The 21,770-nt window shown below is 44.3% G+C and overlaps 1 protein-coding gene across 4 annotated transcripts in view; it reads left to right on the top strand.

Annotated features, from left to right (window-relative positions):
* The window catches only part of CEP89 (centrosomal protein 89), a 73,637-nt gene extending 57,738 nt beyond the window's left edge, over positions 1 to 15,899 (top strand). For 3 of the 4 annotated variants that reach the window (XM_036346528.1, XM_036346530.1, XM_036346533.1), the window contains 2 exons: positions 7,636 to 7,805; positions 15,550 to 15,899. In XM_036346528.1, the coding sequence (XP_036202421.1) occupies positions 7,636 to 7,805; positions 15,550 to 15,790 (411 nt within the window). In that variant the 3' untranslated portion in view covers positions 15,791 to 15,899. The remainder of the gene's footprint in view (positions 1 to 7,635; positions 7,806 to 15,549) is intronic. The other variant, XM_036346532.1, reaches the window with a different exon arrangement.
* The last annotated feature ends 5,871 nt before the right edge of the window (positions 15,900 to 21,770 follow it).

Raw genomic sequence — 21,770 nt, forward strand, 5'->3', positions numbered from 1 at the left:
CAGGGCAGATCTCTGGGGAAGTGAAGAGACCTGGAAAAGGCTTGAGAAAATCCAGAGGTGATCTCACAAAACTCCAGCAAAATCTGACTTGTAAAAGTGAGGGCATCCCCTTGGAAGTCAGGGCTAGGAGGAGATCTAGGAAACTCAGAGCTGCAGGTGGAAGCCATTCACGACCTGGCTGAATTCTGAGAGCCAGGGAGGAGGCTTCAAGAGAGGTGGAAGGCGTCCCTGGCCCAACCAACCCATGCTCCCACCCTCTTAGGAACCTCATCTTATCTCAGAGGAATCCAGTGCCCTCCATACAAAAACACCTTAAGAAAATGGAAGAAAAGTAGAAGTATAACTCTCCTATACATGATGAAATGCATCACAAAGTGTTGCCACAAAGGAGATAAAAATTGAAACCTATACTCTAAAGTGGATTGATAGGCAGGTAGGTAAATAGATAGGCAGGAGGTAGCTAAAACTTAATAAAGCAGTCAAACCTAGGAAGAAATACCACAAAGCAGAAACAGTGCCCTAAGAAGAGACAGCCAGACAAAGGAGGATGTGAAATGGAACGGGTACAACATGGGAAAGAAGTAGAAGAAAAAGAAATCATTTCAGAAATGTGAACTAAATTGCAAGGAGAATGTGTTCATAAAAGCACAATAAGGGACATAAAGGATAGAGATGAAAAAGGCAAAGACAAGAAGGCAGAAGTAAGAATGTCAAAAAGACTTCAGTAGAAAGTGATAAGAGATCCAGTGTCCTATTGGTAGTCCCCAAAGAAGAAACTAAACAGTGGAACTTATTCTGGTGTAACCATAATTCATAAAAACTTTTTGAGAGAAAAGAAGACTTGAATCTACATATTGAAAGGGCACATTATATGCCTAAAACACATGGACCCAGAAAATTGACATCAACACCTATAACTTTAAGATAAACAAAGAATACCTTGAACACTCATGCAAAAGACCACGGCATAACAAAGAAAAAACCACGTTGGCATCACACTTTTCAGTAACAACACTGAATGCCAGAGACCTGTGGGCTACCATCCATACATATCCAAGGAAAGAGAGTATGAGACAAGGATATTTCCATCCAACCAAGCTGCTCTTAAGATGTTTTGACCATGCAAAAACTTTGTCCTAAGGATCAATCAAACCGAGTTTAGCCAACCAAGAAATAATTGGGCAGACTTTGGAAAAGTATTAATAGTAAGAATATATTAAACTGTGGACTAAGAATTAAAACAGGGCCTTAGCTGGTTTGACCCAGTGGATAGAGCGTCGGCCTATGGACTGAAGGATCCTGGGTTTGATTCTGATCAAGGGCACATGCCTGGGTTGTGGGGTCAATACCCAGTAGGGAGCATGCAGGAGGCAGCCAATCAATGATTCTCATCATTGATGTTTCTTATCGCTCTCTCCCTCTCCCTTCCTCTCTGAAATCAATCTATAATAATAAAGGCATTATCTGCTAATTAGACTAGACATCCTTCCAGACGACTTTCTGGACGAAGCCGGGGCTGCAAGGGATGCCCAGGTCCCGGATGCCAGAGGGAAGCCAGTGCTAGCAGCCAGGGGAAGGAAGGCCTACTCTTGCACGAATTTTGTGCATCGGGCCTCTAGTAAAGATATATTAAAAAAAAAAAAAAAAAAGCAGGGACAAGGCTGATAGAATAGAATGTAAATGTTCTCTGCCGATGTAGAAACAATACAACCAATGAAAAACTGATAAGTGAAGGGGGAAGGAAGGTAGAAAATAGAATAAACTAGCCGACTGCTTCATATGCAATAACTTGAGTCGAAGGATATCATTTAAAGCTGAAAAATCAAGTAGGAGGCACTTAAGCATATTTAAGTGGGGGAAGAGTGAAGAAAAGGTTATGAGCTAAAATGTTACTTACGAGCTCTGGCTGGTATAGGTCAGTGGATAGAGTGTCAACTTGTGCACCGAAGGGTTGCAGGTTTGATTCCAGGTCAAGGGCATGTACCTAGTTATCAGGTTTGATCTCTGACCCAAGTCGGGACAAGTAAGGGAAGCAACCAATCGATGTCTCTCTCACATCAAAGTTTCTCTCTCTCATCTTTCCCCATCGCTCCCTCAATTCCACTCTCTAAAAATCAGTGGATAAAAATATTCTCAGGCCTAGCCAGTCTGGCTCAGTGGATAGAGCGTCGACTTATGGACCAAAGAGTCCCAGAGTTGATTACAGTCAAGGGCATGTACCTTGGTTGAAGGCTCCTTCCTGGACCCAGAGCCTGGTTGGGGCTTGTGCAGGAGGCAACCAATCGATGTGTGTCTCTCATATCAATGTTTCTCTGTCTTTTCCTCTCCCTAAAAATCAATGGAAAAAAATATCCTCGGGTGAAGATTTAAACAAAAAAAAAAAGTATGGGATTCAGTAAAAGCAACTCTAAGGGGAAAGTTCATAACTAAACAAGCCTACCACAGGAAGCAGGAAAAATTCCAAAAAAACAATCTAACTTTACATCTAAAGGAACTAGAAAAGGAACAAACAAAACCCAAAGTAAGTAAAAGGAAGAAAATAAAGATCAGAGTAGAATAAACAAAATAGGGACTTAAAAAACAATAGAAAAGATCAATGAAACTAAGAGTTGGTTCTTTGAAAGGATAAACAAGATTGGCAAGCATATAGCATCAAGAAAAATGAGAGCCCAGCTGGCATGGCTCAGTGGTTGAGCGTTGACCTATGAACCAGGAGTTCATGATTCGATTCCTAGTCAGGGCACATGCCTGGGTTACAGGCTTGATCCCCAGCGTGGGACATGCAGGAGGCAGCCGATCAATGATTCTCTCTCATTATTGATGTTTCTGTCTCTCTCCCCCTTCCCTTCCTCTCTGAAATCAATAAAAATATTTTTTTTAAAAAAGAGACTGAACCCAAGTAAGTAAAATCAGAAATGAAAGAGGAGAGATTACAACCAACACCACAGAAATACAAAGGATAATTAAAGAATACTATGTATGCCAACAAACTGGATAATAGAAGAAACAGATAAATTTCAAGAAACATACAACCTTCCAAGACTAAATTTAAAAAAAAAGACCAATTGCTAGCAACGAAATTTAAGCAGTAATAAAAAACTCCCAACCAGCCGAAACCGGTTTGGCTCAGTGGATAGAGCGTTGGCCTGCGGACTGAAAGGTCCCGGGTTCGATTCCGGTCAACGGCATGTACCTGGGTTGCGGGCACATCCCCAGTGTGAGATGTGCAGGAGGCAGCTGATCAATGTTTCTCTCTCATCGATGTTTCTAACTCTCTATCTCTCTCCTTTCCTCTCTGTAAAAAATCAATAAAAAATATATAAAAACAAACAAACAAACAAAAAAACCTCCCAACCAACAAAATCCCAGGACCAAACTAAACTGAGTCTCCTGCATGTGTACTACTATTTGTAATACTTTAAACAAGAAAATAAAATTAAAAAATAATAATAATGATAAATAAATAAATAAATAAAAATAGAGTGAGTCTCCTGTAGGCAGCATATAGGTGGGTCTTGCTTTTTTTATCCATTCTACCACCCTATATCTTTTGATAGGAACACTTTAGTCCATTTACATCTAAAATAATTATTAATAGGTACGTGCTGATTGCCATTTGTTCATTGTTTTGGTTTTTGTTGTTGTTTTTCTCTGTTTCTTCTTCTTCTGATCTCTTTTCTGCTGATTTGATTTTCTTTTGTGTTTTGATTGAATACCTTTCTCTGTTTTTTATGCATTTTTTGTAGGTTTTTGGTTTGTGGTTACCATGAGGTGTGTGTGTGTGTGTGTGTGTGTGTGTGTGTGTGTATATACACTAATAAAAGGGTAATATACTAATTAGACCGGGTTGACCGGACATCTTCCAGACGTCCGACTTCCTTCCAGACAAAGCCACAGTGGCGGGGGCCGAGGCAGAGGCGGTTAGGGGCAATCAGGCCGGCAGGGGAGCAGTTAGCGGGTGTCCAGGCCGGAAGGGGGCCAGATAGGGGGTGGCCAGGCTGGCAGGGGTGCAGTTAGGGGGCGACCAGGCTGGCAGGGAACCAATTAAGGGGTGGCCAGGTCTACAAGCAGAAACAGTTAGGGGCGATCAGGCAGGCTGGCAGCGGAGCAGTTAGGGGGTGATGAGGCCAGCAGGGGGGCAGTTAGGGGGCAACCAGGTTGGCAGTGGGGTAGTTAGGGGGCAACCAGGCCAGCAGGGGGGCATATGGGGGCAGTCAGGCTGGCAAGCAGAGGCAGTTAGGGGCGATCAGGCAGGCAGGCAGAGTGGTTAGGGGCGATCAGGCAGACAGGCAGGTGAGCGGTTAGGAGCCAGCAGTCCCAGATTGCGAGACAGATGTCCAACTGCTGGTTTAGGCCCCATCCCCCAAGGGGTCCCAGATTGGAGAGGGTGCAGGCCAGGCTGAGGGGACCCCCCCCCCCGCTCCTGTGCATGAATTTCATGCACCAAGCCTCTAGTATCTATATATATAAAAGCCTAAGCGACTTTAAGACCGAATGACCAGAACGAAAGGTCGACCAGTCAACCAGTTGCTATGATGTGCATTGACCACCAGGGGGCAGATGCTCAGCATAGGAGCTGCCCCTGATGGTCAGTGCGCTCCCACGGCCAGCCAACCTTCCCCAGTCCCTCCCCCCCGCCAGTAAACTCCATGCACGAACTTCGTGCACCTGACCTCTAGTTGTGTGTGTGTGTGTGGGTGTGTTTGTGTGTGTGTGTGTGTGTGTGTGTGTGTGTGTGTGTGTGAGAGTATTTTAAGCTGATCGGTGTTTAAGTTCAAATGCATTCAAAATGCACTAAAGTTTTACTCCCCCTCCACTCTATGTTTTGGACATCATGTTTTTATTTTCTTGTTTTTTGTATCCCTTGACTATTGTAGTTATAGTTAATTTTGCTATATTGTCTTTTAACCTTCATATTAGCTTTTTAAGTGATTGATTCACTGTGTTTATTGTATACTTGTCTTTACCAGTGAGAATTTTTCTTTCCTGTATTTCCTTATTCCTGGTTATACCTTTTCTTTCCTGCAAATGAAGACCCTTCAACAATTCTTGTAAAGCTGGTTTAGTGGTGGTGAACTCCTTTAGTTTTTGCTGGGAAACACTTTATCTCCTTCAGTTCTGAATGATAACCTTGCCAGATACAGTATTCTAGGTCATTGGTTCTTTTCTTTTAGCACTCTAAATATTTTCTGCCACTCCCTCTGACCTGTAAACTTGCTTCTGAGAAATCAGCTGATAACTTATGGGATTTCCCTTAAAGTTTCTGACTTGTTTCCTTCTTGAGGCCTTGTCTCTTTATCCTTAACCTTTGCTATTTTAATTGCAGTATGTCTTGGTTTAGGCCTCTTTGGGTTCATCTGTTTGGAACTCTGTGCTTCCTGGACCTGAATGTGTTTCCTTTCCCGGATTAGGGACATTGTCAGTCATTACTTCTTCAAATATACTTTCTGCTCCTTTCTCTCACTCTTCTTCCACTGGAATCCCTATAATGTGGATGTTAGGGCATTCAGTGTCCCAAAAGTCTCTTAACCTCATTTTTAAAAAATTCTTTTTTCAGCCCTGTCGCATGGTTCAGGGGTTGAGCATCAACCTGTGAACCAGGAGGTCATGGTTCAATCCCTAGTCAGAGCATATGCCTGGGTTGCGGGCTTGATCCCCAGTGTGGGGCCTGCAGGAGACAACCAATCAACCAATCAGTGATTCTTTCTCATCATAGATGTTTCTCTCTCTTCCTCTCCCTCCCTCTCTGAAATCAAGGAAAATATATATTTTTAAAAAATAATAATAAAATATTATTATATTATATTCCTTCTAATGTGTTTTTCATTTCAGCTATTGTATTCTTTATTTCTGATTGGTTCTTTATTGCATTTTCTAACCCTTTGTTAGAAATGCTCTCTGAGATTCTCTATTTTACTCTCGAGCTTATTCAGCATCCTTACAACCATTTCTTTGTATTCTTTTTTTTTTTTTTTTTAAATATATTTTATTGATTTTTTACAGAGAGGAAAGGAGAGAGATAGAGAGTTAGAAACATCGATGAGAGAGAAACATCGATCAGCTGCCTCCTGCACATCTCCCACTGGGGATGTGCCCGCAACCCAGGTACATGCCCTTAACCGGAATCGAACCCGGGACCTTTCAGTCCGCAGGCCGACGCTCTATCCACTGAGCCAAACCGGTTTTGGCTCTTTGTATTCTTTATTAGGCAAATGAGTTATCTCCATTTCATTAGAGTTTTTCTCTGGATTTTTTAATTGCTCCTTCATTTGGGACATATTCTTCTGCTCCCCATTTTGTTTGACTTTCTGTGTTTATTCCTATGAGTTCGATGAAATAGCTTTTTCTCAATCTGTGTGCCAGATGTTCTTGGTAGGGCAATTATAGTTGGGCAAGGCACGTGCCAAAAGGAGTGGGTTCCGGGCAGGGCCACCTAGTGTGTGTTTCCTTGCCCTTTGGCTCTGGGCGGGGCTATCCTGTATGGGTTGCACTGCCCAGTATGTGTGCAATGTGCCCTGTTACTTTAATTGTCTGTTCCCTGAACCTGATCTGGGCAGGGCTACTCTGAGTGCATGTGTTGCAGTATCCCAGTGTACCCACACTTTCTCTGGTCACATGCAGGTGCTCCCCACTATTTCTGCACTTTCTCTGAATAGGACAGCCTTGTGAACAGCACAGCATTTTGCTGGTTCCACACTCTGGGCAGCGGGTGTGCCGCGTGCAACCCAGCAGGTGCATGCTACCACACCCACCGGATCTCTCTCCAGGTGAAGGGGCCTATTTACATGGGCTGTGGTGCTGTCCTGCTCCTGTTGGATCTAGTTCTGGGAAGGGTGGCTGGGGATGCGCTACAGCAGCCCTGCAGCTCGACCAGAGAACTGGGATAAAGCGCCCGCCCCATCCAAGTGCAGGAGAATCGTAAACAATGATGCTCACCAGTCCCTCCATTCCAGACAATTCCCTCAGCGCCCAGAGGACACTCTCAGTTCCCAGCCTTCTCTATACAGTCTTCCTTTCTGTTTTGTGCAGAAGCTGTTCCAGTTGTCTCTTAGATATCACCCAGAGGAACTGCTGTATATATAGGTGTAAATTTAATGTGTCCTTAGAGTCCTCCTACGCTGCCATCTTTGACTGGCTTCCAGATGTCATAACTTCCAAAGAGAATTTCATCTATGTAAACTATACTATTGGTCAGACTATATGTGACAAAAGTTTTAGAAATGCTCAGAAGGAAACTCATAACCTTAAATACTATGCAACAAAAATGTAAGAAGGGAAATAAATTAATGTCTTTTATCTCAGTCATTTCAAAGTATGCCAGATCCTTCTGTTTTAATTTTATTTATAACATAAAAATAACTTATAGCATGATATAAATTAGAAATTTGGTTTTATTATACTTGAAATTTTTTATTACTTTATATGACTTTTATGATCCAGACTTGCCCTTCCAGATCAGACTTATCCAGGGATTACTCAACTCATTGGTCTCTGACAGCACAAGGAGGTGGGTCGGGATTACTCAACTCATTGGTCTCTGACAGCACAAGGAGGTGGGTCGGGAATGCATCCTTGAGGCCTTGGCCTGGGCAGCAAGCAGCCTCCCTCACTCAGAGAGTCCTCCTCCTCCACCAGGGGTACAAGAAGCTGGCTGCACTGAAGCTGGATGACATTAGTCACTGTCTGACAGAGCAGCAGGAGGACTTTGCTAGCAAGACCGCTCAGTACCAGCAGGAGATGCGGCACCTCCATCGGATGCTGCAGGACAAGCAGGATATCCTGGATGAGGCGCTGCAGGAGAAAAGGTAGGGCTGCCCCACTCATATCGTGCTTGTGTTTTTGGATGTTGGTAGAATTTTCCAATAAAACCCTCTAGATCTGTTTTGTTTATTTAATTGCTTACTTTTGCTTTTGTATTTTAGTCTTATCTGAATTTTTTTTTAAACAGAAGGGGCTTTTTTTTTTTTTTAAATATATTTTATTGATTTTTTACAGAGAGGAAGAGAGAGGGATAGAGAGTTAGAAACATCGATGAGACAGAAACATCGATCAGCTGCCTCTTGCACATTCCCCACTGGGAATGTGCCCGCAACCAAGGTACATACCCTTGACCGGAATCGAACCTGTGACCCTTGAGTCCGCAGGCCGACGCTCTATCCACTGAGCCAAACCGGCTAGGGCCAGAAGGGGCTTTTTAAAAAATATATTTTATTGATTTTCCACAGAGAGGAAGGGAGAGGGACAGAGACCCAGAAACATCGATGAGAGAGAAACAGCAATCAGCTGCCTCCCGCACACCTACCACTGGGGATGTGCCCGCAACCAAGGCACATGCCCTTGACCAGAATCGAACCTGGGACTTCTTAGTCCGCAGGCCGACGCTCAATCCACTGAGCCAAACCAGTTAGGGCTCTGAATTTAATGTTGCTCTTGATTTTTATTTGCTCCTTACTTTGTTTTCTTTTTTAAAATTTCCCCAGCAATTGACATGTGTAAGTTTAAGGTGTACAATGTGATGACTTAATACATGTATATATTGCAAAATGATTACCACATGCCGAAACCGGTTTGGCTCAGTGGATAGAGCGTCGGCCTGCGGACTGAAAGGTCCCAGGTTCGATTCCAGTCAAGGGCATGTACCTGGGTTGCGGGCATATCCCCAGTAGGAGATGTGCAGGAGGCAGCTGATCGATGTTTCTCTCTCATCGATGTTTCTAACTCTCTATCTCTCTCCCTTCCTCTCTGTAAAAAATCAATAAAATATATTAAAAAAAAAAATGATTACCACAATAAGGTTAAAACATCCTTCGCCTCACATAATTACCATGTTGTTGGTGTAGTGATAACATTTAAGACCTACTCCCTTATCTACTCTCAAGGACACCGTACAGTATCGTTAACTGAGGTCACCATGCTATACAGTACATCCCAGCTTCTCATTTGCTTTAATCCCTCCTTGAAAATTTTCTGTTGTTTGAATAGTGGACCTTCTAAATCAACTTACTCCTCTAATTGTCCTTCCCTTTTTCTTCTTTTACATCTCTGATATTTTTGTTTTATTCCATTTTCTTGGGAGATATTATAAATTTTAGATTAAATGTTTTACTTCCTTTTTTTGTATTTATTGCCAAGAACATTAAAATCTCCTTTTTGCAAGATTATAGTGATAAGATTAGAGGTGCATTTTGTTCTCTGTGGATATAAGGTACTATATCAGTTACACCTTTATCCTTTAAACTTGCGATAGACAAAATATTGCCAGTGTATTAAACACATTGGGGAATATCGCAGGCTTTGTGAAGGTGAACTTGTGGTCCCTCACACTTAAGTCCGCCCTTTCCTAATGGCTGTGTTGCCTTTGACAGACTGGAATATAAACTGATGCCTGCAGAAGAAGAATAATGATGCTCAGATGTGATTTTCTTCAAGTTTTAGTAGGATCCATGTATTTGGTGCCATGCAGAATGCAGTTATCTGCTTCCCATCAGCCAGATGCTTCTTAATGCCAAGCAAAATGAAGTCTTATCTAACATGGTTTCTGTAGTCACAGAAGTTCTTATCAGTCTGAATAGTCACTTTGTAAAAAGTTGAGACAATACCAAGTTTCTTGCCAAACAGGAGGCTTAGAATTCCATTAATAGAATGGAACTTTATTTTTTGCTTTCTCTCCATTCCATTTTTTGCCCTTTAATTGTTTAAAACTTATATATTCTTTGAGAGTTACCCTTGAAATTTCACCCTGGATATTTAACATTAAAAAATATATTTGATCAGCATACCTACATTTCTTCCCCCCAAATGCAAGCTCTAATGCTTTAATCTAATTATTTCCCCTTTGGTTTATATGATGTTATCTAGTATCATTAGATATAACTATGTCATTTTATGTCATTATTTTTATCCATCCCAAATTAAATAATACTATTTTTATATAGTTGTTTATTTTTATTTACCTACAGTTGGCCAATTTCTTTGCTTGCTAATTGTTAAAATCAAGACAACTAGCCCAAAATAGAATTGCTTATGCTAAGCCCCATGTCACCAAACAAAGACTAAATGTACAATTTCAGCTCTTGCAGAAATGGAGTCTTAAATCAGTCATGTAGGAATCACCTGATTAGCACTAGTTATGTAATCTACCTAATAGGCCTCCTTCCAATAACCAGCTGCTTTTTCGCCTCATTTAACTTCCTTGTTCCTGCTCCCTTCTGCCTATAAAATCCTTTATTTTATACAGCTCATTGGAGCTCCTTTCTGTCTGCTAGATTGGATACTGCCCAATTTGAATTGATTTTTGCTCAAAAAAAAAAAGAAGCCCTTAAAAATATGCCTCAGCTAATCTTTGAACATATTCTTTCTTGTATCTTAGAATAGTTTATTTCTCAAATTAGTTTCCTTCTTCCTAAAATACATTATTTAGAAGTTTATTTAGTAAGAGGATGTTGGTAGTAAGCTTTTTTAGTTTTGTTTATCTGAAAACACTGGATTTTGACCCCAGTCTTGTAAGATGATTTTTGCCAGGTATAGAATTCTACATTGACAGGTTTTTTTTCTCTCAGCATATTCCATTGTCTTCTCTGTTTCATTTTTGCTGTTATGATGTTTTTTGTCATTTTTTTTTTTAGAGGTTCATCTTGTCCCGGCCACTGTTGCTCAATGGTTAGAGTGTCATCCCAGGCACTGAAAGGTTGCAGGTTCAATTCCTAGTCAAAGGCACATACCTGGGTTGCAGGTTTAATCCCTGACCCGAGTCAGGGCGCATGTGGGAAGCCACAAATTGATGTATCTCTCTCACATTGATGTTTCTCTCCCCCTCCCCCCCTCCTTTCCGTTCTCTCTGAAAGCAATGGAAAAATATCCTCCAGTGAAGATTAACAACAACAACAAAAACCACACACAAAGTAGCAGGTTGGATTACAAAACAAAATCCAACTGTATGCTGCGTTCAGGAGACACATCTCAGCTGCAAGGACAAACATAGACTCAAAGGAAAAGGATGGTAAATGATACCCCAAAGCAACGAGGCATGCAGCCTGCCAGCCACGAGTTTGACATGCTTGCTCCAAAGCAAATGGCATCCAGAGAAAAGTGGGTATAGCCATACTTATATCAGACTAAATAGATTTCAAGCTAAAAAAGGTAATGAGACGAAGATGGCATTTTATAATGATAAAGGGGACATATCAATATATATGCACCAATCAGAGAGTACCAAAATATAAAAAGTAATTACTGATAATAGAACTAAAGGCAGAAACTGACAAAAACACAATTATAGTAGTAAACCTAACTACCCCATTGTTATCTATAGATAGATCATTCAAACAGAAAATCAATAAGACATTAATATTGACCTTAAATGACACATTAGACCAATTGCACATAATTGATATTTACAAAGTTTTCATCCCAAAACACCAGATTATACATTCTTCTTTAGTGCATATGAAACATTCTCAAAGATAGACCATATGTTGGGACACAGAACTAGCCTCAATAAGTTCAAGATTGAAATCATACCAAGTATATTCTCCAAACACAATGCTTTGAAATTGGAAACTGCACAAAGAAAGCAGGAAAAAAATCACAAATATATGGAGATTAAATAACATGCTACTAAACAATGACTGGGTCAGAGAAGAAATAAAAGAAAAAAGAAAAAAAAATGCATAGAGACAAGTGAGAATAATATGACATCAAAATTTAGGGAATTCATACAAAATGGTTATAAGAGAGAAATTTATATCATTACAGGCCTACCTCAAGAAACAAAAATCTCAAATAACATTTCACCATATAGAACTAGAAAAAAAGAACAATCAAAGCCCAAACTCAGTAGAAGGGAGGAAATAATAAAAATTAGATCAGAATTAATAAAATAGAAAACAAAAAGACAATAGAAAAAACTAATGCAACAAAGAATTGGCTCTTTGAAAACATTTTAATTAGGAAAAAGAGAGAAAAGGCTCAAACAAAATCGGAAATGAAAAAGAAGTTACAGTGGACCCCACAGAAATACAAAGGACTATACCAGAATGCTGTGACATGCTACATATGCCACCAAATTCAATAGCCTAGAAGAAAAAGATAAATTCTTAGAAATACATAACCTTCCTAGACTAAACCATGAAGATCTGGAAAATCTAAATAGATTAATCAACAGTAAGAAAATTTAAAGAGTCATCAAAAACCTCCCAAAAAGTAAAAGTCCAGAACCAGATGGTTATACTAGTGAATTCTACCAAATATTTAAAGAAGACATAATATCTATTCTTCTCAAACTCATGAAAAATTGAAGAGGCAATACTTCCTAATTCATTTTACAGGCCATCATTATCCTGAAACCAAAACCTGGCAAGGACAACACACAAAAAAGGAAATTACTGACCAATAACTCTGATGAATATAGATGCAACAATCTTAAACAAAATACTAGCAGGTCAAATACAATACATTAAAAAGATAAATTGGTCCCATGTGATACATCATAGCAATAAAATAAAGGATAAAATCATATGATCGTATCAATAGATGCAGATAATGCATTTAATAAGATACTACATCCAGTTATGATTAAAATGTTCAATAGAATGGGTATAAAAAGAAAGCTCACCATAATAAAGGCCATATATGACAAACCCTCAGCTAATATATTGAATGTTGGAAAACTGAAAGCTTTTTCTCTAAAATCAGGAATAAGATAAGGATGCCCATTCTTGGCATCACCACTCTTATTCAACATAGTGCCGGAAGGTGTAGCCAGAGCAATCAGGCAAAAGAAAGAAGTAAAGGCATCCAAATTAGGAATGAAGAAGTAAAATTATTAACTTTTTGCAGATGACATAACTCTTTAACATCAAAAAGCTATTAGAGCCCTGGTTGGTTTGGCTCACTGGATAGAGCATCGGCCTGCGGACTCAAGGGTCCCAGGTTTGATTCCGGTCAAGGGCATGTACCTTAGTTGCGGGCACATCCCCAATGGGGGGCGTGCAGGAGGCAGCTGGTCAATGTTTCTCCCTCATCAATGTTTCTAACTCTCTATCCCTCTCCCATCCTCTCTGTAAAGAATCAATAAAATATATTAAATTTTAAAAAAAGCTATTAGAAACAAATGAAAAAAAATACAGTAAAGTTATAGGATACAAAATCAATGTACAAAAATCCATTGCCTTTGTATAGACTAACAATGAAATTTCAGAAAAATGAAAAAAGCTTTTTCATTTGCAATTCCATCAAAAGGAATAAAATTCCTAGGAATAAACTTAAAGGATGTGAAGGACCTATGCACTGAAAAACCACAAAAGGACTTTTAAAATATCCATGATGCCTTCATTACATTTCTATTATACAACTCATTAATATCATATATTTTTCTGTACTGCATTCTGGGTGATTTTCTCTGCTCAACATTCCAGTTTACTAATTCTCTCTTTGGTCATATCCAATGTACTGTTTACAGCGGTCACCAACGGTGGTCCATGAGGTCCGAAAGGTTGGTGACTGCTGGTTTAGTATTTTCAGTGGGTTCTTTTCCTGATTGTCTCAAAAATGGCTTTTTACTCTTTTTTTAAAAAATATATTTTATTGATTTTTTTACAGAGAGGAAGGGAGAGGGATAGAGAGTTAGAAACATCGATGAGAGAGAAACATCGATCAGCTGCCTCCTGCACACCCCCTACTGGGGATGTGCCCACAACCAAGGTACATGCCCTTGACTGGAATTGAACCTGGGACCTTTCAGTCCACAGGCTGACGCTCTATCCACTGAGCCAAACCGGTTATGGCTGGCTTTTTACTCCTGATACACTACAGTCAGGGCCTGGGGATGCCCAATCATGGGGAACAATATAGATTCAAACGCCAGATGTATTTGCAAACGGAAGACTCTTACCCTCACAGGAAGGTTTCTTTTGAAGATTGGCAGGTTTCCCACCAAAACATCCTGTCTGTGAGGGTCATCCTTGTGCCTCCATTTCCCTGCCTAATTCTGGAGCACATAGTTCAGGGTGTATCTGGGAAGAAGAGGAAAAACATGGAGAGTTTTGGGTTTGGTCACACCCAGTTTTCATGGGCCCAAGACCTACTCTCCACTCCATAGAAAGCTGGGTTCTTGCATGGACTTTGGCCTCAAAGAAATACCAACATTTTGTTTACCCACCTCTGTGGTTTCAGCTTAGTCTTCAGTTTTTCTGCCCTTAGAGATTTCCTATTGTTTGTTTTTAGTTTAGCCATACATTTATCCTGATTCGTTGCTGTGATTTGTCAGACATCTGGGTGTTTTTGTGCTAGAAACAAAAGTCTGGAGGCTTGGGGGGACATGGTTTACTTAAGTAGTGCCCAACCCTCAGTGGGCATCATGGGACTTGGAAGGAGTAACAGTTCATAAGAAAAGTGAAAACTGAACAAGTGGGCATGTCACTGGCCTCCCTGAATCTCAGTGTTTTCTTCCTTAAACAACAGTGCTAAGCCCACCTGATAATTCAGTTTCTAACATTTTCCATAACCATCTCCCATTGTCTATGAAGCTGGCCTCCTCACAGTCCCCCAAAGGGCTCATCATCCAGGGAAGTGGGGGCTGATACCCTGGTCTGTTCCCCCAGGGGACCACGGCCCTGTGAGGACATGGATACCTTTGTCTGCCCTGTTTCCTGAGCCCACATGGTGCTTGTCACACAGTCCTTGCTCAGGAAAATCTGCTTCATCGTCCTTTCGTTTTCTCAAGCCTGTTTCCCTCCGGGCACTCACCCTCTTGGCACATGGTCTAGGCCAGTCGTCTCTGTGTCCTCCATTAGGAGCCCCATTCCCCTGTGGTTCCCTCCTTACCTCGTACTAATTCTATTTTTTAAATGATTGATTCCAGAGAGGGAGGGAGAGAGAGGAACATCAATGTGAGAGAGACGTCGATCGGTTGCATCCCATACACGTCCTGCCTGGGGATCAAACCCTGCAACCTAGGCATGCACCTGACCAGGGGTCGAACCCACGATCTTCCTGTGCACGGGGGTCACTCCAACCAGCTGAGCCACCAGGCCAGACCCCTTACTAATTCTTTATGTCTGGGCCCACAGTGGCTCGATGGTGGGTGCCTGTGAAAGGTGCCCGAGTGTTGGCCAGGTCACAGTGGGGACAAGCAGAGGGGACAGAGGAGCAGCCTAGAGGGCGCACGGTACATGGGTGCTCTCGGCCGGGCCATTGTGCTGTGTATATAGGTCAGCCACTTCAGTTATTGTATCTTATGTTTATGCAGTATAATTCTGTAGAAAAACAAAGAGTAGGTACATTGATGTCAACGTGAAGGCAATGGCAACATTGGAGAGGAAGGGTAAGTTGTGTTCAGCCGGTGCCTTAGTCTTCCTTTCTGTTTCCAGGGGACCTCGGTGTTTCGTGCAACACTGGGAGTCCCGGCTTCCCAACCGGAGCCCGCTGGGCTCTGTTCTCTGGTGCAAGCAAACCTCCATTGAGTGCTTGCTGCCTTAGGGTTCGTGGGCCATCCAAGCATTTTTTAATTGTGTGGCTTTAAACTTTCCCTTTGTTTTGGTTATTTCTCAGAGCAGTGGAAGGTGAGCTTGAAGTTGTTTGGGAGTCTACCTCCAAGGAAAACCAAAGAATCCGAGAACTTCTCCGGGCGACACTGGAGAGGACAGGCGTGTGGACCGGCACCAGAGCCTCCGAGGATCCCCGCCTCGAGGGCCTCGCTCAGGGCGACGTGCTGGATGGCTGCAGCCTCAGCTACTGTGACATGAAGCCGCCTCCCTCCCCCCGCCAGGGTCTGCAGGAGCCCCTGGGCTAGGACCTGGGCCCGAAAAGTCTGCCTTGCCCAGAACTGGAAAAGGCAAACTCCCACCTAACAGTGTTTTCCTCTCAGGGCCAGGAAGAAATAAACTGTCTCAGAAGCTTAATTCATGTTTTACATTCTGCTTCACTTTAACAATGTGCTACTACACTCTATGCTAGCCAGGGCGTGTCTTCTTGCCACGCTGCCATTGAGAATGGCTCGTGAGACCCCCTGCTCGGGTAACGCCCGATGAGCTGGCCCATCGCCTGGCTCCTAGAAAGCACGGAGGGAATGGCCAACGGGACCAGCTCGCGTGCTGTGTCAGGTCGGTCTATTGGCTGCGCCCAGCAGGGGAGCAGCAGCGAGGGTCTCTGTGTATCAGCTCTGGGTAGCATTTTGTTGTTCGGTAGAAATCTAGGTGCTGGTACCCATGCAGCGGTAAGTTGTGCAAAACGTGTTGCGCCCTCTCCCTAAGCTTTCTCTCTCCTCCCGGGAAGGTACTTCTTGCGGGGTCACACAGTCCCCTCCCCCTTTGGGAGCCTCACTTTGAGCACCAAGGGGGGCCCCGCCCCTGCCACACCGAGAAGGATGCTGGGGGCTGTGGTTCTGCTCCGCTCTGTGCCACCTCCTTGGTTAGACTGTCCCAGCCTCTCAGGACCAGCCACTGGGACTTGCTGCTGGTGATGCCAGCTAACGGGCTGCATGCCCCAGCACTGAAAGAACCCGGGCAGCAGGCCCCAGAGGACCCTAGGCAGTGGTGCCGAGGGTGGAATCCTGGGGCACGTTTTACAAAACCCCTCCTCACTGAGGCCTGTGTTGTTCAGATGAGCAAATAAGCCCTGGCATTGTCCTTGGTCATCTGTAAAAGTTACGTCTGAGCGCTTTGATTGCTAGATGGAAAACTGAGATAGAATATCCTAGCTCTTGTACATTTTATTAACGACAGTTGTAATTTACTGTCATTTTCAAGGGGTAGAAAGACTCACCAGGAGTTGGAGCTACATGATAACTTAGCAATAGCTTTGTTATTTCAAGGGAGTTTGCCAATAATCCGTAGTCAGGTGAGAGGTGCAGCCCGCAGTCCCACCTCCCGGACCTGTGTCGGAGGGTGGCTTGTCTGTGGGAACACTGCCATCGTCCCCACCTAGACAACCACTTCGGTCCTCCTGGATTTTCCCTGCCTCCATGAGAACATCTTCTTCCTTGAGAAGTGAACATTTTTACATTTCTGCCTTGTTTACTACACACACAAATGTACTTTGCAAGGGCAGGCAACTGAGGCAGGGAACAGGCTGTCAGACGCTTCAGGGAGGGACAAATGCCCCGGGCCTTGCAGGATGGACCAGGGTTCGGAAGCTGGAGCAGGACAGAGGGAGGTGTGCAGAGGCAAGAACTCAGGAGCAGAGGAGGGGTTTGGGGCCTGGAAGTTGGGGTGGCAATGAGGCCAGACTGGTCCACAGAGACCTGGAACTGCTGGGAAGGGGCACCTATTCCTCCTGCAGCTTTCCAGTCAGAGCAGGACCCGGTTCCATTCTGTCTTGGTCCTGGTGAGGGCCTGCGTGGCTGTAGAAAGGTCCTGATCAAGTTGACAGTAACCCAAGGCAAACAGTTACAAACATGACCGCGATCTCAAACGAGCCCGCTGCTCTGGCATAACTGTGCAGCCATCCTGGGAGGCCAGGTCTGAGTGGAGAGAGCAGCCGGGCACAGATATGGGTGTGAGTTTGGGGTGAGCGTAGTTTTTCATTTGAGCCCTGCGGGAGGCAGTGGGATCAGAAGTGATCCCTTTGCCCCTCGACCTCTGAGAAGAATGGGAGACACCATCCTTTCCCCAAAGTGCCATTCTCTTTAGAGCAGTGGGTTTTCCAACTCTAAGGAGCGCGGAGTTCTGGATGGTATTGATTTTGATTTATTTATTAAGCGAATATACATTAGGTGCTTATCTCTGCACTGTTTGTTGAGAACAACAGCAGTGACAACGGTAGACCTGGGTACAGCCCACGCGTGCTCAGAAGAGCACAGCCAGCACAGGCCCCGAGCCGTGAGTTCCCAGAGCCAGCGGGTCTGCAGCTACAGGGGAGCTGCTGCGTGTGAGAGCCTGAGGGTACGGGAGCCTCACTTTTCTACGATAAATTTTATGAAACCTAAACATTAAGTATTTCTGATGGAAAATAGCACCCAAATTGAAATGTACTATAAGCATAAAATATATACCAGATTTTGAAGACTTATTATGAAAAAAAGAATGTAAAATATCTCATTGGTAATGTCTATGTTGCTTATATGTTGAGATAGCATTTTGTATCTGTTGGGTTACATAAATCATTAAAATTGATTTCATCTGTTTTTGTTTTTTTCTAAAACATGGCCACAAGGGGTGTTGAAATTACATACATGTGTGTATTATGTGCCATCGAATCAGCTCCGACTCCGGCAACCCTGTGAGGGAGTGATGTCCAGTGTCCCGTCCGCAGCAGCCCTGCTCAGCCCCTGCAGATACAGGCGTGTGGAGGCTTCTATGAGTCCGTCCGTCTCATATTTGCTCTTCCTCTTTCCCTGCTGCCTTCTGTTTTTCCCAGTATTTTTGTCTTTTCCAAAGAACCCTGCCTTCTCGTGATGCGCCAGACGTAGGACAGCTCTGTTTTGCTATTTTTGCCTCCAGCAATGTTTCTAGCTTAATTAGCTCTAGACCCACTTGTTCATCTTTCTGGTGGTCCATCGTGTCCATAGAGCTCTCCTCCAACACCATATTTTAAACAAGTCGTCTTTTCTCCTTAGTGAAAAAACAACACTAAGCTTCTAGAAGACAATTCATAACTTCTGGTCAGGGAAGGACTTCTTTTTTTAAATATATTTTTATTGATTTCAGAGAGGGGGAGAGAGAGAGAGAGAAACATCAATGATGGGAAAGAATCATCGATCAGCTCTCTCCTGCACACTCCCCATTAGGGATCGGACACACAACCCGGGCATGTGCCCTTGACTGGAATCAAACCTGGGACCCTGACACTCTATCCACCAAGCCAGGGCAGGGAAGGAGTTCTTAAACAAGATGCAAAAAGCTGTGACCACAGAGGGAAAGAGTCATACATTTGACTACATTAAATGAAGAACTCTTCCCCCAGTGGCAGGGCAAGCCATGGAGCGGGAGCAATACCAACAGCTGACAGAGGCGGCACGGGCAAACACGGGAGCCATGGTGCCACAACACTGAGCCTGTCAGAAACATAACAATGTCTGACAATGCCAGCTTAGCAAGTTTGGGAAACAATGTCATTAAATGGTAAGATTGAGAGTGCAAGTAGCCATTGCCCCAGCAATTCCACTCTTGTGTGTTTATATGTATGTTTATGTTCTAGAAAGTTTGTTCGTGTGTGCACCAAGGAAAAAAATTCACAGGCATGGCCAGAGTAGCATGCTCATAGCAGCTAGAAAATGGAAACCCCTAAAATTTCCTTGGGGCAGGAGGATGGATAGCATATGTAGAATGAAGTACACACACATCAACAGAAAACATTCTTGGGTTGCACCAACATAGCGAATCTCAACAGAATTGCAGTGTGATTCCAATCATATAGTGTTCAAAACTATGCAAAACGAAGCAATATGTGTGTGTGTGGTAAAACTAAATGGAAAAGCAAGGTGATTGCAAACCGGAAATGCAGCTCCTCACTCAGGAGGCATGTGTGTGTTGGGGGGGCAGAGGGGGCGGGGGGAGGGGGCCTGCTCCCCGTGCTCAGTGGTCAGCACATTGCATTTATTGTTTTTAAAACATACATAGACATTGGATGATCTCTTGTACATTTAAAAGAATGAGTCAGCCCTGGCTGGTGTGCCAAAGGGTGGTGGGTTCGATTCCCAGTCAGGGCACATACCCAGGTTGCAGGTTCGATCTTCAGTTGGGGTGCATGCAGGGGCTGGTGGGGAGGGGCAGCTGATCAATGTTTCTAACATCAATGTTTCTTTCTCCCCCTTTCTCTCTGAAAAATCAATTGGGAGGAGGGGAGAATGAGGCAAAATTAGCAAAATAAAAATTCCAGTAAATCATTGTGAAAGTAAATGAGACATGAGACCAAATCAAAGATTTTGAAGTGTTGCTGTCTGGTGTTGGGAGGGGGCCAGCACTGAGGGCTCTGTGGGGTTGGGAGACTGTGGGAGATCCGTGTTTATGGATGAAAATGGAAGAGCATAGTGGGAGAGGGCAGGACCAGGACTGCAGCAGGGACAGGAGGGGCGTGGGCCCTGGGCAAGCTGAGCAGGGACAGGGCCGCTCGCTTGATCCCAGGAGGAGGGTGGGTGCTCCCAGAGTGTGGATGCAGAAGGTGAATAGATGAAGGCCGTGTTCTTCATCCCCATCCAGCCGCCACGCAGGTATGGGGGAGGGGAGACGACGACAAAGGTGTGAGGACCACAGAGTGCTCACTGGGGGCGCACGGGACTGCCCGCCCCGCTCAGCCAGCTGCGTGCTTCTCTCCAGTAGAAGTGCCCAGACGGTGCATGGCCGCCGGAGTGGGGATGTGTGTGTGAGTGGGTTGGGGGGAGGGGGGTTCGCAGACAGGTACGTGAGGGAACAGAGGGCATCCGGCAAGGGTGTGGCGAACAGGCCACAGACAGAAGTGGGAACCGGCAGCGAGACCCCGCCTGGGATTCCCCTGCTCAGAGGCAGCCACTTTGCCCTCTCCTAGCTATTTCTTCTGGAATTACTTCCGCTATTCTTAGCGAAAGCGTGCCCATTTGCTCCCCTCAACCTTCCATCAAGCCCTGGGTTGTGCCAGTAACCCCAGCTGCCCAAATTCTGGGGGCAGGCTGGGGAGGGGTCTCTGTTTTCATTCTGGCCTCTGTGGGGCCTTCCGTGTAGACTGGGGGCCCTGGAATGGATTCCCTGGAGAACAAACCTGCCAGCCCCGGGCCAACTGCCCTGCTCCAGGATGGGTCCGCTGAACAGCAAGACGTCCTGGTGGGGGCTCTGGGGGCGCATTGGGCAGTGGGAGGCTGGCACAGGAAGATGGGCCGCTGTGGTGAGATGTGAATCAGTGCACCCCAGTCGCTAAGAGCCACAGGAAACGCTCGGCCATGCCCTAGCCCGTTCGGCTCAGTGGCTAGAGCGTCGGCCTGCAAGAGAAAAGTCCAGGGTTCAAACCCAGTCAAGGGCACATGCCTGGGTTTCGGGTCGATCCCCAGTAGGGGGCATGCAGGAAGCAGCTGATCAATGATTCTCTCTCATCTGATGTTTCTTCTCATTATTGATGTCTCTGGCTCTCCCTTCCTCTCTGAAATCAATAAAAATGTATAGGAAGGAAGGGAAGGAAGAACGGAAAAGAAAGGGAGAAAGGGAAAGAGATAGAGAGAGAGAGAGAGAGAGAAGAAACACTCTGCCAGGAAGAGCAGCTTCAATGAGAGTAAGAATGTTTCGGGGAAGGACTGCTGCAAAGGCTCTCCAGGGAGCAGCCTGAGGAAATGTGAGGGGAGGGAGTGCGGATCCTGCCTGGCAGGCCTCTCTCGCTTGTCCCTGCCTCAGCCAGCCACCTGCGCCCTCTCAGCACTGGCTCTGCGATGCCCAGGATGGATGCAAAGTTTAACGTGCAACCAGCAGAAATGGGCCGGAGGCAGGGAGAGAAATAGGAGGATCCCAGAGATTTAAAAGCCTGGACCCTGAGGTGAGCCAGTAACAGGCCCAGCAGCGAGAGAGGAAGGGGGGTGGGGGGGCGGGGGATAGAAGAGCAGGGAGAGCCTCAGATGTTACGGAATTTACCAAGAGACCGAAAAATACACAGGGGTACTTGGAGACACAGGAAAAACTCATTTATTGTCAGATGTTTCGCATGTACTAGTACAATGACTCAGGGGAGACTGTTTCTCTCCAAATCATGAGCAAACCAATATGGAGGAAGCTCTCCCTTTATCCCCTTTTGGTTTCTTTGTCCCCAAATATGGCTGGGACTTCTGGACCTTTCGTGGGCTTTGCAAAAAGCCCCGTGTGTTGGGATGGGGGCTG

This window comes from Myotis myotis, unplaced genomic scaffold (genome assembly GCF_014108235.1).
Source record: "Myotis myotis isolate mMyoMyo1 unplaced genomic scaffold, mMyoMyo1.p scaffold_m19_p_19, whole genome shotgun sequence".
Taxonomy (NCBI): Eukaryota; Metazoa; Chordata; class Mammalia; order Chiroptera; family Vespertilionidae; genus Myotis; species Myotis myotis.